General features: G+C 43.2%; 1 protein-coding gene and 1 non-coding gene across 2 annotated transcripts; both read right to left on the reverse strand.

Moving 5' to 3' along the window:
- Window positions 1-691: 691 nt before the first annotated feature.
- fbxw10 (F-box and WD repeat domain containing 10) lies at window positions 692-12,609 on the reverse strand. Its single transcript, XM_066662623.1, has 14 exons — window positions 11,919-12,609; window positions 10,492-10,677; window positions 10,077-10,277; window positions 8,943-9,070; window positions 8,596-8,712; window positions 8,322-8,431; window positions 6,957-7,160; window positions 6,424-6,545; window positions 6,015-6,169; window positions 5,256-5,398; window positions 4,776-4,934; window positions 4,118-4,359; window positions 3,888-4,016; window positions 692-3,714 (listed from the first exon to the last, which is right to left on the reverse strand). Exons 1-14 carry the CDS (start codon window positions 12,427-12,429, stop codon window positions 2,978-2,980), a joined length of 3,144 nt encoding a protein of 1,047 aa, XP_066518720.1. The 5' UTR covers window positions 12,430-12,609; the 3' UTR covers window positions 692-2,977.
- A 950-nt stretch (window positions 12,610-13,559) lies between these two features.
- On the reverse strand, window positions 13,560-13,630 carry trnag-ccc (transfer RNA glycine (anticodon CCC)). Its single transcript has one exon. It is a non-coding gene; the product is annotated as a tRNA-Gly (tRNA).
- Window positions 13,631-15,231: the final 1,601 nt, after the last annotated feature.

Raw genomic sequence — 15,231 nt, forward strand, 5'->3', positions numbered from 1 at the left:
CTATAACAGAATACACTAGTCAACGGTATCACCAGTAGTTACAACAGTTAAATACACGGTTACCAGTGTGGCCTGGGCCAGAAAAGAGGTCTAACAACTTTTACAGATAATTATTTTAATAACAGCCCATTCAAAATTACACATTCAAGGGGCGCAGCAGGTAGTGTCTCAGTCACACAGCTCCAGGGGCCTGAAGGTTGTGGGTTCGATTCCCGCTCCGAGTGACTGTCTGTGAGGAGTGTGGTGTGTTCTCCCTGTGTCTGCGTGGGTTTCCTCCAGGTGACTGTCTGTGAGGAGTGTGTTGTGTTCTCCCTGTGTCTGCGTGGGTTTCCTCCGGGTGTCTGTCTGTGAGGAGTGTGGTGTGTTCTCTCTGTGTCTGCGTGGGTTTCCTCCGGGTGACTGTCTGTGAGGAGTGTGTTGTGTTCTCCCTGTGTCTGCGTGGGTTTCCTCCAGGTGACTGTCTTTGAGGAGTGTGGTGTGTTCTCTCTGTGTCTGTGTGGGTGTCCTCCGGGTGCTCCGGTTTCCTCCCACAGTCCAAAAACACACGTTGGTAGGTGGATTGGTGATTCAAAAGTGTCCGCAGGTGTGAGTGTGTGAGTGAATGTGTGAGTGTGTGTGCTGCCCTGTGAAGGACTGGCGCCCCCTCCAGGGTGTATTCCCACCTTGCGCCCAATGATTCCAGGTAGACTCTGGACCCAGCGCGATCCTGAACTGGATAAGGGTTACAGATAATGAATGAATGATGAACATTCAAGGGGTGATCACCCAGTGAAGACCATTACCTAACCCTAGCGCATATTTAACTGAGTCTATCACTGAATCTGTTTCCCTTCATTCCAATTAACATTTATCTTTATGGCATTTAAAAGACACTTATCCAGAGTGACTTTCAGAAGTGCTTTATCAACAAACAGAATACATCCTCACCAGGAATGGCCCAAAATAAAATGTCACTGTTTTGAAAGAATCCTAGTGCTAGGTCCGTTTAGGTTCAAAAAGAAAATAAAATCATTAGATTGACAATGATTCGTGGCAGATCTTGCTGCCAAAGTTGACCCCTTGCATTTGCTCGATCCTTCACCTCTCTGAGGACTCAAACACACTTCACTCCTGCTGTTTGTGGGGGGGCTTCTCCTTTTTGCTATGAATTTTAATTTTGGAAAGTTAGCACGGGTCATTTACGTTTTGTCGGTTCGGTCCATGTTTCCGAGGAAATAACGGCAATTGTGTAAAGCGTCTGTAATTGAGCTCCAGTTAAATTCTGTTACATCTGTTATGTTCGCTTTAAAAGTTAAGATTACATCTAATATGTGGCTCACCAGGCCTTCACTCAAAAAAGCAACTTACGAGGCAGTATATCTTCTGAAGAACCAGCAAAAAACCAAACCACTTTACAAGTGAAACATTACCTCCTCTCGCCGGCCAATAAAGGCCCCTCGCCAGACACTCCTAAAACTCTTAAGCATCCTTTCGATTGCTGTGATGTGCCACACAGTCCAGAATAAGATGCCGCAGCTGCTTGCCAAAGTACTTGAGATGCTGGGGGGATTAAACACTCCATCAATACTTTCCACAGAGATGGAGTGGCTAAGTGTCTTTATCAGCCATGAAACAGAGGAGAACAGAGACGAAGAAGCTGACTTGATTCTTGCTGAGGACAATCTGCATTAAGCTCAGTGAAGACGTTCCTTCTGCTAATCACTCTCTCTTTGTCACTATAAGAAGGAGATGCTGATTGCTTCATAAAACCTCTTTGAAATGCTTAAGAAAGGGTCTGAAAAAGTGCTCTCCATCAGTGGATGGAATTATATCTGCAGTTCTGAAGGGTCTGTGCTGCCCTCTAGTGTATTGAGTGTAACAGTAAGTTGCCAGTATAGGGCTCACTTTCACAGGGATTAAGAAGAAAAAGAGTTACTTTATTAATCCCTCACACACACACAACCAGAGCAGCAGGCTGCCAGCCACAGCACTTTGGAAGCAGTTGGGGAGTTAGGTGGATATTAAGGGAGTAGACAGCACTGTTTCTTCACTTCCCACACCTTCATATTTCCTGCCAGTCTTGGGTATCCAACTGGCAACCTTCTTCTGTATCTTTAAGGCTATGCCTGAGCCCAAAGCCTACTTGCAAAGTCATGACTGGGATTAATCCCTGTCACTGAAACAGACCCCAAACATGTAATTTAATTCATTCATTCATTATCTGTAACCCTTATCCAGTACAGGGTCGCAGTGGGTCCAGAGCCTACCTGGAATCATTGGGCGCAAGGCAGGAATACTCCCTGGAGGGGGCGCCAGTCCTTCACAGGGCAACACAGACACACACATTCACTCACACCTACGGACACTGGAATCGCCAATCCAACGCATGTTTTTGGGACTGTGGGAGAAAACCAGAGCACCCGGAGGAAACCCACGCAGACACAGAGAGAACACACCACACTCCTCACAGACAGTCACCCGGAGGAAACCCACACAGACACAGGGAGAACACACCACACTCCTCACAGACAGTCACCCGGAGCGGGAATCGGACCCACAACCTCCAGGTCCCTGGAGCTGTGTGACTGCGACACCTACCTGCTGCGCCACCGTGCCCCACATGTAATTTAATTGTTTCAGTTATAGATTTATAGTTAATGTCTGAAAAAAGCCTTAAATCTCCAAACTGGGAAATTTCTACCAGTTTTCTTACCATTTCTACTGGGTCTTTGTCATGAAATTTGGTCACAATGTAAAGGGTAAGTGGTGGTGCTGTGGTTTCTGTGCTATAACACACCTCTTGGGAAAGATGTGGCAGGTGTGTTGAATCAGCAGTGGTATTCATAAAACATGCAAGGAGCTGCCAACCTTGAGATCCATTAATCAGTGATCAATGTTACTGTCACTGCCATACGCAATCAGCGGCGCTGTACAGTATCTGTTCCCTTTATCGGATGAAGGTGTCCTCCCCCAGCTCGGGGGCATACAGCTGGTCCTCTCATGTCCTCTTACAGTTGTTAACTGGAACGCCTTTGATTTTAAGCTTCCCGGCAGTCTTTCTCTGTTGCTCCTTCTCTGCTGTAGTGTGTGTGGGTGTGTGAAGCAGCTGTGCATGTATGAACTCCTCCAGCTCTGTGTCTGTTTTCAGCTGAAAGCCTCCTCGCTCTCTGAAGGGATCCAGAGGGAAGTGCACGGTTTTGGGCTTGCGAGGCATCTCTGAGTCGACATGACCACCAGGCTGCTTTATCATACTCCTCATTAACATCTTCTGAGAACTCTTGAGTTTGGGGTGGGGTAGCGGCTCATGGGAGCTCAGTCCTGTCTGAGGCAGGATTAGCGTCGGGGAATCAATGCGTCCGGAGTGCAAGGAATGCTGGATGTTCATGTCCAACACACGGGTTGTCAGAGGGGTGTAAATTGTAACTGTCCCTTTAAAGCAGGACTGTGTGGATAGTTTAGGGGCTGAATGTGGCCGCTTGGGGGCTTTAAGAGGTGGAGATGTTTTAGTTTGCGGCTCCTCGACATGATCGTGTGGAGGCAGACCCCAAGCATCCCGCACCGCCACATTCAGCATCATATTGGTAGTGGCCAGGTCACAGCTGTGGGGCTGCTGGCTGGGCCGGACCTTTAAAAGCATCTGAGGAGCACTCACAGGATGATGGACGCCTCTCTTTTTCACACGCTGTTGGACTGCTGTCTCGCTGGTGGTCAACACATAATCCGCACAGAGATTTTCTGTGAAATTAGAACAGCGTTGTATGTTATTTGGGCTTGTGATGCTAATGTAGTCCATTGGTGATTTGGTGGCTATAAGCTTCAGTGTCAACTAGCTACGTGCAAAGCTCCAGTGCAAAAAAACAAAGAAGCAAAGGAAGCACATTTCTAATCTGTGAGCCACCCGTTCTTACCTGAGCCAGTAGATGTGCTCCTTGATGTTTGACTTGCCCGGCTGTGGGCACTGAGGGGCCTGCTGTGGGATTGGCAGGACGCCTGCAGTTCATCCCAAGTGGCCGGACACATGGATTCGTGCTGGATAACTGAGGTGACAGAGACCAGAGAGAAAGACCCCAAAAAAAGCTCATGGCAACATGTTAAATTCATAAAACAATCCAATGTTTAGAAATATGAGTACACACACCGTGTGCCCGCTGTCTGCTGGGAGCTGAGAGACTCCTGACGTGGGAAAGAGCTTGCTTTCTGGCTCTCCCGTCCCATTGCAGGACCTTTGGTTTGGATGACCCTAACAGAGCCTTGTGTTCAGCGTGAAGCGTCCCTTGAAAAACAGCAGGTCCTGACCTCCGCTCAGACACAGCAGAGTAATCCCAGCTCTCCTTGGCAAACTTCAACAGTAACACACGGCTACTGCTGTTCACCAGCAAGCTGAGAAACAAGGAGAGTAGTGTAGGGAAATATAAACATGCTCAAAAAAAAACATGGCAAACATTAGACGTGATAAATGCACACTCTCAGAAAATATGTACAAATTGATACTGGGGTAGTGTACGCTAACTTGATCCTATCTTTGCATCAGGCTTTACGTTTTCTATCTGTTACGTTATGAAAAGATGCACCTACTCTCTCTCTTTCCACTGTACCTTTTTTTTAAATACAGTTAAAAAAAGAACCATTTTTAAAAAGGTAAAGAACCTAAAGACAGAGTGATGGGTTTTTAAACCTTTAAAAGGTTCTTAACACACGCAGTTCTTAAACAAACGTGGCATCGCTCAAAAATCCTTTTGTAGCACCTTCATGTTTAAGAGTGTGTATGAGAATGACAGTGCGGAGCTTGAACTCACTTGTTGTCGTGTGTGTGTAGAGACAGTACTGAGCTCTGGTGAGTACTGATTTTAATGACTCTAAGGCAATCTCCACTCAGAAAGTTAAAGATCCGGATCTTTCCGTCCACACACCCAGTGATAACCCGCAGGAACAGGAAAGACAGGGTAAGCACACCCCTACAGGGACAAGAGTAAGTGAATATTAGTGTTCGGGCAATAAGTGAATAATCTGAACTGGATTAAACAGCAGTCTTATATAATCTTATAGTGTCTGGACACATGTTTTGCAGATTATGTACAAATGCTCAGACCTTTAACAAACCATCAGGTGACACCCCCTGGATTTTAATAGAGCTATGGTGAAGGTTATCAAAAGGCTGTATATATGGTAAGGTTGTCATGAAAGGGAGGAATTAAAGTGTTGACCCACCTTCAGAAACGCCTTGACAATGAACCACTTAAATAAAGTTTCGGTCCAGTGTACAGGGCAGTGCTTACTTTGGGTGGTGAAAGGTCATGAGGCTCTTTTTGAAGTCAATGTTGGTGCTCCAGGCCACGACCTGCCCATCTGACCCTCCAGAGAGAATGTGCCACTCGTCAAAGAACAGACACTTCACACAGCCTTGATGAGCTTCCATAACCTCCAGAGAAACACATACACACAAGCAGTTCACAATCAGTAAACACTCTCATTAACTTTTACAATGGGACTCGAAACATCTAAAATACATCAATAAATGCATAGTGAACAGAGGCCATGGTCTGGTTACGAGACTCTACATTCAATACAGTTTACATCATTGCTATCAACAGTGAGCTAGGGTTAATATCATTCATTCATTATCTGTAACCCTTATCCAGTTCAGGGTCGCGGTGGGTCCAGAGCCTACCTGGAATCATTGGGCACAAGGCAGGAACACACCCTGGAGGGGGCGCCAGTCCTTCATAGGGCAACACAGACACACACACATTCACTCACACCTACGGACACTTTTGAGTCACCAATCCACCTACCAACGTGTGTTTTTGGAACGTGGGAGGAAACCGGAGCACCCGGAGGAAACCCACACAGACACAGAGAGAACACACCACACTCCTCACAGAGAGTCACCCGGAGCAGGAACTGAACCCACAACCTCCAGGCCCCTGGAGCTGTGTGACTGCGACACCTACCTGCTGCGCCACCGTGCCGCCCTACAATGAAATTACTTCAGTTGTTTATTTATCTCCAGACATCATTTACATTTTTGCTCATACCTTCAGTAAATCTGCGCTCTCAGTGTCCCACATCTTCACCAAACCTCCCTCACAGCCACTGAGCACCAGAGATGCACTGATCTTCACACACACTATGGGCTTAGGGTGCTTAAACTTCAGCCTCTCACAGCACTGCCCGGTCTGCAGGTCCCACACTGGCGCCGCGCAACACAAACAATCAACAATCAAATACAACTTCGCTTCTCATCTTTTTTCCTTCTCAAAATAATTGACAAATTCTTGAAAGTGCTCCGTGTATGAAATTTAAACCTTCGTTATTCAAGAAAGTCAGTTTCCCATTTCCCAGGTGTTATCACTTTAGATAACCTTACATCTGCTCGTCCCTCAGATATATATCATTATGTTGTGCAGCTGAGTACACCTTCATTAAAACCATCTAACACTATACCTTTGACTCTGCAGTCTCTGGCTCCAGAGACCAGAAGATGTTCGTGTAGGTCCAAACAGCTGATGGTGCCCATATGTCCCCACAACAGCATGGTACACACTCCAGTCTTCAGGTTCCAGCATCTTCCAAACAGAGTTGCAGAGTCTAATTAGTTTAGATGTGCAGCAAAACAACACTCCGCTACAACACTGACCCAAACCAAAGAAAGCTTTAGTAAAAAATAAGCAAATCTGGGCATTTATATGCATTTCAAAGTTATTATTTAACTTCACTGCAACACAAAATCAAAACAATGACAAACACTGTCATGAGTGCATCAGTGAGGTACTGACAAACATAACTTGACATAGATGACGCTCCTTCTATCTCCTGCTTAACAATGGGTAAAGTGGCTCATGTGTGTGTGTATAGTTTGTCTCCAAAACGAGAGCATATTACACTGCCATTTTAAAAGGTGCCCACGACCCATTGGTCATACAGTGTGTATGATATTACGGTTTGACTGTGACAGTAATGCTACTGAAAATAATAACCTGATGCTGAGGTCGTAGCTGGCGCTAATGACCAACTCCCTCTCCTCACTGAGCAGCACGGCTCGAACACTGCCTGCATGGCCCTGCATCAGCACTGGGACTTCTTTCAGCAGAGTGACATCCAGCAGATGCACCATGCGGTCCTTTGAGCCGACTGCCACCATTTGGCCCCCGCTGTAATGGATCACTCTGCTGGGGTCTTCTCTGTAGAGCGGCGGGAGGAGGAGGAGACAAATAACACAGCTCATACTTTCAGAGGAAAATGATCCAGGATCACAGCTTCATCTGAACGGAACTAGAAATGCAACCCAGCGCAGGACTAGGCCTGAGGTTTCTGACACAAAATTTTGTAAAACAAATTTGTCACTACACTACTAAGCATAAAAGGTAAATGCAATTGCTAAACGTCACACGGTGATAGTTCTTCAGTGTCAGGATCACGGGGGGCGGACTGACGTAGACGGACGCACACGCTAAAACACAGTTACTGTTATTTAAACAAAAATTATAACAAAACAAAGACAGGCAACTACGGAAACAACAAGATATAGGACATGAAACGAGGAAACGACAGAGACAGACAGACCGGACTAAGCAACATGACAGCATGACAAAGGAAGCAAAACAATACAATACTAGACGGGGAGACCTAAACAGACAAACCTAGACAGGGAGAGCAAAGCAACACAAGGACTTGGAACGAGGAAACAACAGAGAGAGACATACCGGACTAAGAAACAAGAAACGGAAACACTGGAAGCGAAACAACAAGACTTGGAGGAAATTAAACGAATGACCGATATGAGGAAACGAGACAGAGGGACTTAAGTACATGTACCAGACAAGACACACCTGAAACAGATAACGAGGAGGACGGACAATGAGCCGGAACAAAGGCGGGACACGGGCGGACAATAACAGACAGAGCCATGTGCTGAGAGAGCACATGGCGTGGAAAACAGACATGACAGGACGAGGGCGTGACAATCAGATGGTGATTCTCCATTAAATCAGGAAGAGAACTAGACAAAAAAGATATATGAGGTAAAGGAGTGATAAAGGAAGCCATGATCATTTACTCCTTGACATTGTGTGACTTTATTAAGGTTTTTAATTAAACTTCAAAAGAAGCCATATAGATAACCATTAGATTCCTGGGCTCTTTATCTCAGGAGAATTTTCTGGACCGAGGTGATCTTTCTTTTTCTGATATTGTTTATGTCCAGGAGAAACTACTCCGAGAAATGTTGTTCCTATTGTGTATGTGAGTCAATTACATGTATTATTATTATATTTTATATTTTCCCTTGTAATACTTGTAATTCATATCTGACTTTAGATGGTGACTGTAGCACCCTATAACACCTGTCCAAAAGAACCAGGATGTTGAAGACTCCACAGAACACATTCCTCTCCTCCATCTCCACTGATCTGGTTTTAACACCCGCATAGACTGACTCAAAATACTCCACATCCTGTGGAAACACACACACACACACATACACACACACACACACACACATCACATACAGAGTTTTTCTCCTAGAAAGCTGTGTGTTGTACTACAGACAGCATTTATCTTTACAAACTATTGGTTTATCTAAATTTAATCATTTATTATGCGTTAATATGTTAGTACCTTCTTATTTTTAGAGGACATTTTGAGAGGATGGATGTATTTGTCCTCTTCTCTGAGGGGCACTAGGACCATACGGATCCTGGCATAGACAGGGTTGACACCTGGGGAAGAACTGCCCTAAGAATCAACACACAATGCTGTCATGCAGTAGGGAGATTAGGGAGTCATGGAGGTGTGTGTGTGTGTGTGTGTGTGTGTGTACAATAAATAAAAAAAAATATATAACATAAATAAACATCCATAAAATATGCTAATGCTTTATTATTCAGTAATGGAGAACAATGCTTGTAGAGTCATGGAGTCATTAGTGTGAGGAAGAGAAGTGATGATTAATGCAGGAGCATTACCTGTAAAATCATTGCTTGGCTTTCCACAGTTTTCTTCACCTCAATCTCTCGTAGGATCTCCTCTGTGAGATAGCGCCAGTGCTGAGACACACGTTTGCACTGCTGAAGGGTGGCCATGTCCAGCAGGCCTGAAAAAGACAGCACAAACATGCACAGCCCCGAGAAAAAGACGGACCACCACCTTATACCTCTGTAACTATGCAATAGATAACAGACACTGCTACTAAGGAGTAAGAAAACCATCCCAGTGGCCATGTTTTACCTTTACATAGTTATCTATGACTCATGTGATATCAGTGTCACTAGGAGAACAAAAATAGACGGCATATCCAAAAATGTGCATACACCACGTATTAGTAATGAATGAAGCTACTATAAGGTGTTGCTTACAACTATTTTTTATAATCTCCATAAGAGTTGAGTTGAGGTGGCAGTGGTGATTAGGACTAATCTAACACCAGTCTCTGAAACCACTCACTGCATCTACGTGGCTGAACACCATAAACTCCTCACAAAATAATGCCAAGCCTTCGCAGAGAAGCTGAGGTTATTACCGTGGCAAAGGGAACTCTATTTTAGCCCTTAACTGCAGAAAAAACACAGGGCCTATATTTTAATTTTCCTCTTCTCTAACTTCTATACTTACTTTTTCAAAGACATCATCCTCAAAGTAGCACACATCATGAGTAACAGCATGTCTGCACTGTTGTAGTTCATAACAAGACCTTGAATACGTTTAATTAACCTGGGAATGGTTAATAAGGCAATTCCAAAGCACATGGTCATCAGCAGGGTCCCGCCATTTACCTGCTGTCCATCTGCTGAAGACCAGGGTGAGGATCTGAGGGAGGCTTTGTATTTCAAATATACAGTGTGAGCTAGAGGGCGTTTTTCTCACATTACATTCATACAACAGTGTAGGGCTTTACAGTTTACGTGATAATACTAAAATAGGTTTCACAGCAGGTCTGTTTCATTGAGAATCATTGCATTGAATGTTCATAGGCATGGCTGTTTTAAAGCAGTATTTACATTTAATTACAAGTTAATTCATGTAGTTAGCACTTATACATCTGTACATTTCGCTAACAGAAAGGTGCCTGAGCTGTGAGATGTTGTCCTAGTCTTTCTCACCTAAAATCCTCTTCCCGATATAAACCGGAAGTCTTCGGATAAAGTCTCGGTGGAGGCTGACCCCTGACATGGAGCTGGAAGCGCGAGGGACCACCATGAGAGCAGGGTCCTCCGAGCGAGTGTCCGAGTGAGTGTCATTATATTTACCCCTTTGACCCCTGAATGTTGTTTCCTCCAACTCACTCCAGATGGCGCTGTTTGCTGTGGGAAAACTGATAGTGAACGATGACGTGTTGGAAGTTGTGTATTTGTCGCTCTGAAAAGGCTTGAGAGTTAAATTATTAGAGGTACACAGTTACAGTCAGGAGACAGAACTGTTGACACATCTGAGCCACTAGGTGTCAGTATAGTGAAGGAGAATTAGTGAAGAAAATGACTGAATGCTGTTGATCTTTTCAGCGGTTCAGAGACTTACTGGGTCCTGATCCGTGCTGAATCTTTGCTGCAATGTTCTCCTTGGTTTCCTGAGGGAAACACTCATGCAGAGGCTTGTAGACGGAGCTAGCCTGGATGAGAAGGTCCAGCTCTGGATGGTCTTCGGTGTGGAAGGAGTAATGTGATCCTGACTCTGAGCAGCACTCATCACCAGGGTCTGAAGGAACTGTGGAAATTTTCAAAAATGGGTAGAAGCTAAATATGGTTAGATGATCTGTCTGAATTGGAAATAAAATACTCAGTAATTAGGGCGGCACGGTGGCGCAGCAGGTAGTGTCGCAGTCACACAGGTTGTGGGTTCTAATCCCGCTCCGGGTGACTGTGTGTAAGGAGCTCGGTGTATTGTCTACGTGGGTTTCCCACAGTCTAAAAACACACGTTGGTAGGTGGATTGGTGACTCAAAAGTGTGCATGTGTGTTGCCCTGTGAAGGACTAGCGCCCCCTCCAGGGTGTGTTCCTGCCCTGCGCCCAATAATTCCAGGTCGGCTCTGGACCCACCGCGACCCTGAACTGGATAAGTGCTTACAGATAATGAATGAATGAACTCAGTAATTATCTCTAAAATAAAACATAATACACAGATCTGTCTGAATAACTTTGTTAACCCCTCAATGTATGGAGTCTTGAGTTATCCAGATGTTTTAAGGTGTTTTGATTTTAACTACAACACTTATATATAACAAGCAGAAAAGTAAAGACACCCCCCACTAAAGATCAAGTGTTTAACATAGCCATAACATGATTGTGTGGTGTGGTTTTTACTCTAGAAGACGTATCATGAGTGAAATAAGTAGTCAGTGCCATGACATTTCTGCTCAGCCTCAAAAACACGGATTCAGAAAAACAAGATTTCTTATGTCACAAACTTAAGGAACCAACCCTGTCAACTTGGAGCTTTCAAGCTGCAGGAAAGTGGTAGAGGGGTGGGTAGAGGTAAAAACATAGACTTTTGCATATTGCATTGCATAGATTTACATCTAATGTTCCTTTAAGATGTTATGGGATTTTTTTTTTTTATCTAAATCTGTAACTCTGAGCAGAAATGACTTATTATTCAATGTGTAATTGATAAATGGAGGGTCCATTTTCATTTCATTTTTGATCTAGTAAATAAACTATAAAATATGTAGAACATGTTAAAGAAATGTTTATTTTTTAAATGTAATAAACACAAGTACTGTCTCTGCCTAGGAAAACCTGTTTGGAAAACTACAGTGGGACATAATACTTCCACTAGAGGGCACCTTGTATAATACACTCGAGTTTTGGTTGGGATTCTGGATTTGGAACCCCCTGGTGGCTATTTTTGTGAACTACATAAACACATAGCGCGACTCCTGTAAAACTGTCTACCGCATCTTTAACTGTTGAACGTGCTGTGTGTATGTAAGATAGTATTTATTTACCTGTCCTAAAGGGCAGAAAACCTTGTTTTTCTCGCACTATCAGGACTCGAACCAAATTCCCCAACAGGTGCAGCAGGTCAGTGTCACATAGGGATAAAATCCCCAATAAATAATTAGACTTGGCCCAGTCTGGACTCCTACTGAACCAGTCGAGAGTGTCCATTAACGTTAGTCCTTTGTTGTGGTCCAAATCTTTGACCTCCTCCGGGTTTTGTGCTTTAACCTGAGACCTGGAATAAGTAAAATCTTTCCCCAAAGTCACCTGCAGGACATTCTGGAGGTTCTCCATGATCCCTAGGCTCCTACAGCGGAGTAAAAGCCCGGAGAGGAAGCGTCGTTTCTCGGTGTCCCTTGCTCTGCTGATCCACTGTGTCGACTCTTTCAGGTGAGCGGTGTAAATACACGTCTCGCAATGGCCGCAGGTGTTAAACTCTCTGCTGTTGGTTTTGCAGCTGAACCGCGTTGTACAGTCTCCACTCCACTCTCTAAACTCTCTCTTTATCCGCTGCATACTCAAATGAGTTCGCACACAGGATATAAGTTTACTTTTGTAGCGGTATATGAGTAAAAATAGCCGTTTACACTTCAGAAAAAGTGTCAGATTTTCCCCAGTCCGCCCTTCCCTCAGAGAAGCCGGTTGCTAGGCAGCCGCAAGTTGTCGAAGCTGCTAATGTTATGGGAACCGTGGACGTTAGGGGGACAGCAATCTGTGGCTTCTGAACGTATCTGGACGCCTTATAAAGTTGGTAAAAACACATGGTGGACACGTTAGGTGCCCAAAGGTTTGTGGACAGCTGCTTGTCCAACATTTACATTCTCCATCTTCTCCCACTGTGTGTGTGGGTTTCCTCCCACAGTCCAAACCTAAACAAACGCCCCTGGACCTGCAAAATAGGTCCAAGTCAGTCGCTCAAGGACATATTTTAAACGTCAATGAACGTCCAAAATCCAACGTTACAAGTTCATGGAGTGACTGTGTGAAACTGTTTACAGTTGTGAGTGCGTGAAAAATGCATATCGCATGTATTTTACAGTTTTAGTTAGTTTTTGCTTTACAGAAGGTGAAATATTAAACTATTCTGGTCTCTTGAATCAACTACATTATTGATATTTACTCGGGTCCACCATGGGACCCCTCAGATCACTGTCCTGTACAAGACTCATTTATAATCTCCTCACACAGATTTTACACTCACAGAGACTTTTATTATGGAAAACACACTAATACAAATATTACTAACAGCTCTGAGAGAGATAATAATGAGTATAAGACTGATATAAAATGATTAAATGATTTACTAATCTTATTTATAAAGAATAACAAAAAGAACCTAATGAAGGAGAAAAATGTAAATTGGACTGTGAATGGAAAAGTGCTAAAATGTGGCATTTTGTCTAAAATTCTGTTTAATCAGCAGCGGTCCGCCCAGAAAACGCTGTGTAAAACACTAGTGAACCTCCAACTCTCCCCTCAGTGGAACAACAGTGGTCCGCCATCTTCTTGCTCTCAGGGCTCAGGTAAAAAATTTTTTTGTAAATATTTTTATAAATAACTTCCTTATGAATATTCCGAGTACTTTTAAGTTTAAAGGCGTGTTTTGTAAAAGGTAATTGATAGTGTATTTATGTCTAAAACGTTTGTGCGCCGCCCGGGAATCGAACCCGGGTCGCAAGAATGGGAATCTTGCATGATACCACTACACCAGCGGCGCTGTGGAGACCGTTAGAGAGGCTTCTCAATAGTGCATCACATAAACCTCGTACAGTGCAGTAACTCTATAGTTATAGTCGCTCTATAGGGTTTACGAAAGAGTAGAGGTTAATATGTCAAATATAGTCATATATGTTTTTATAATGTATGGTTTTATGATGGTTTTACTTCATCTGCACGGTGATAGTAGTTCTGTTGTTGGTGTTGTTTTATGTTCATTTCCACACACATTCTTAGAATACCGTGACATAAAGAAGGCAGGAAATGAAGTATCTGGCTTTTCAAATGTTTGTGAAAGAGGAAAGTTGAAAGTCTGAAAAGACAAACAATTTCGAAGCAGGAGTGGCAATGTAATCATACATTTCTTTCTGATTGTGGCTGCATTAGTTTATCAGTTCTCTCTAATCACTCAATCACTGTTCCTGTGCTGGGGGTTTATTACATTGAATGGCATGAAAATCAGACAGAATATGACAGACAGCAATATTCACCACATTCGGATATTATACTTGCAGTTTCATGTTTGTCCACACAGTGTCGCTACAGATGTTAAACATTGAGAAAAGAAGGGAGAAACGCGAGGCTGTGGATGTGTCCCAATAGATTTCTAACGCCTTGCTCCCTACTCCCTTCACAGGCAGCACTTTAACCAAAGTCAACAATTATAAAACGGCTCATGTAGTCGCTATAAATAAACTGTGATAAAATGAGAAATTATTAAATCCCAAAAACGCAAGTAGAAATGTTAAAGATTGTTAAAGCTAATTGTAAGCTAACGTTAACTATTTAACATTAGTCCAAGCGGAAAGGAGACCCAGAGTCTGCAGGGCTAGTTAGCAAAGCTAGCACACTCAGAAATAAAAAGGTACGGCAAAGGTACGCTATTTTCACTAAAGGTAAAAACAGTGTAAATGTACCTTTAAAGGTACAATTGTGGTTTTAAAGTCAAGTTATGTTTCCTAAATTTACATTACATTCTCTTCTCTAGAAGGAGAGGTGAATATTTTGTAATCTTTTATTATAGAACTGTGCAAAATAAAAATAAGAAAGTCCTGGAGATGAAATGGGGCGTGTGAAATAAACACAATTTTAATTAGATGCATGATTTGTGTCATTGTGTCGGATATGGGGATTTTTGTTTGTTTTGATCTTGTTTGATGGATGAATGTAAAATATTTATTTGTAAAATGTGTGAATATGGGAATTTGGCCTCTATGTTACCTGCATTGACTTTCAGTCCCATTTAGCAAACTAACGACCATGATATGACTTTTATACACACTTTCAATATTTCAATACACATTATTTACAGCGTCTGTCACTGACCGACATTCATTAAAGGGCAATGCCATCATTTCAATGCACTCAATTTTAAATATATTAATTCATTAATTAATTAACAAAGCCAAGAGGTTGTTGTTTGATGGTGATGTGATATTGCTTCTAGTTTTTGACAGATTTTCTGTGGCTTTTTTATTGTTCATATCGATATCAGAATTTTATTGTATTGAATGGAATGAAGAAATATATTGTGATTATTTTGGCCGTATCGTCCAGCTCTAGTCCCAGTCTGTGTGGTCGACCGCCCTGCACCTTCCTCCA

Source organism: Hoplias malabaricus, chromosome 3 (assembly GCF_029633855.1).
Source record: "Hoplias malabaricus isolate fHopMal1 chromosome 3, fHopMal1.hap1, whole genome shotgun sequence".
Taxonomy (NCBI): Eukaryota; Metazoa; Chordata; class Actinopteri; order Characiformes; family Erythrinidae; genus Hoplias; species Hoplias malabaricus.

Bases quoted from the DNA above. Each gene is read 5' to 3' on its own strand.
- fbxw10 (XM_066662623.1), bottom strand. From the start codon at position 12,429: ATGCAGCGGATAAAGAGAGAGTTTAGAGAGTGGAGTGGAGACTGTACA. The intron at 9,071-10,076 runs GTGAGAAAGACT...TGTCTTTTTCAG, and splicing joins TATCGGGAAGAGGATTTTAG to GCCTGCTGGACATGGCCACC. The intron at 7,161-8,321 runs GTGTTATAGGGT...GCCGCTCTACAG, and splicing joins ATCCTGGTTCTTTTGGACAG to AGAAGACCCCAGCAGAGTGA.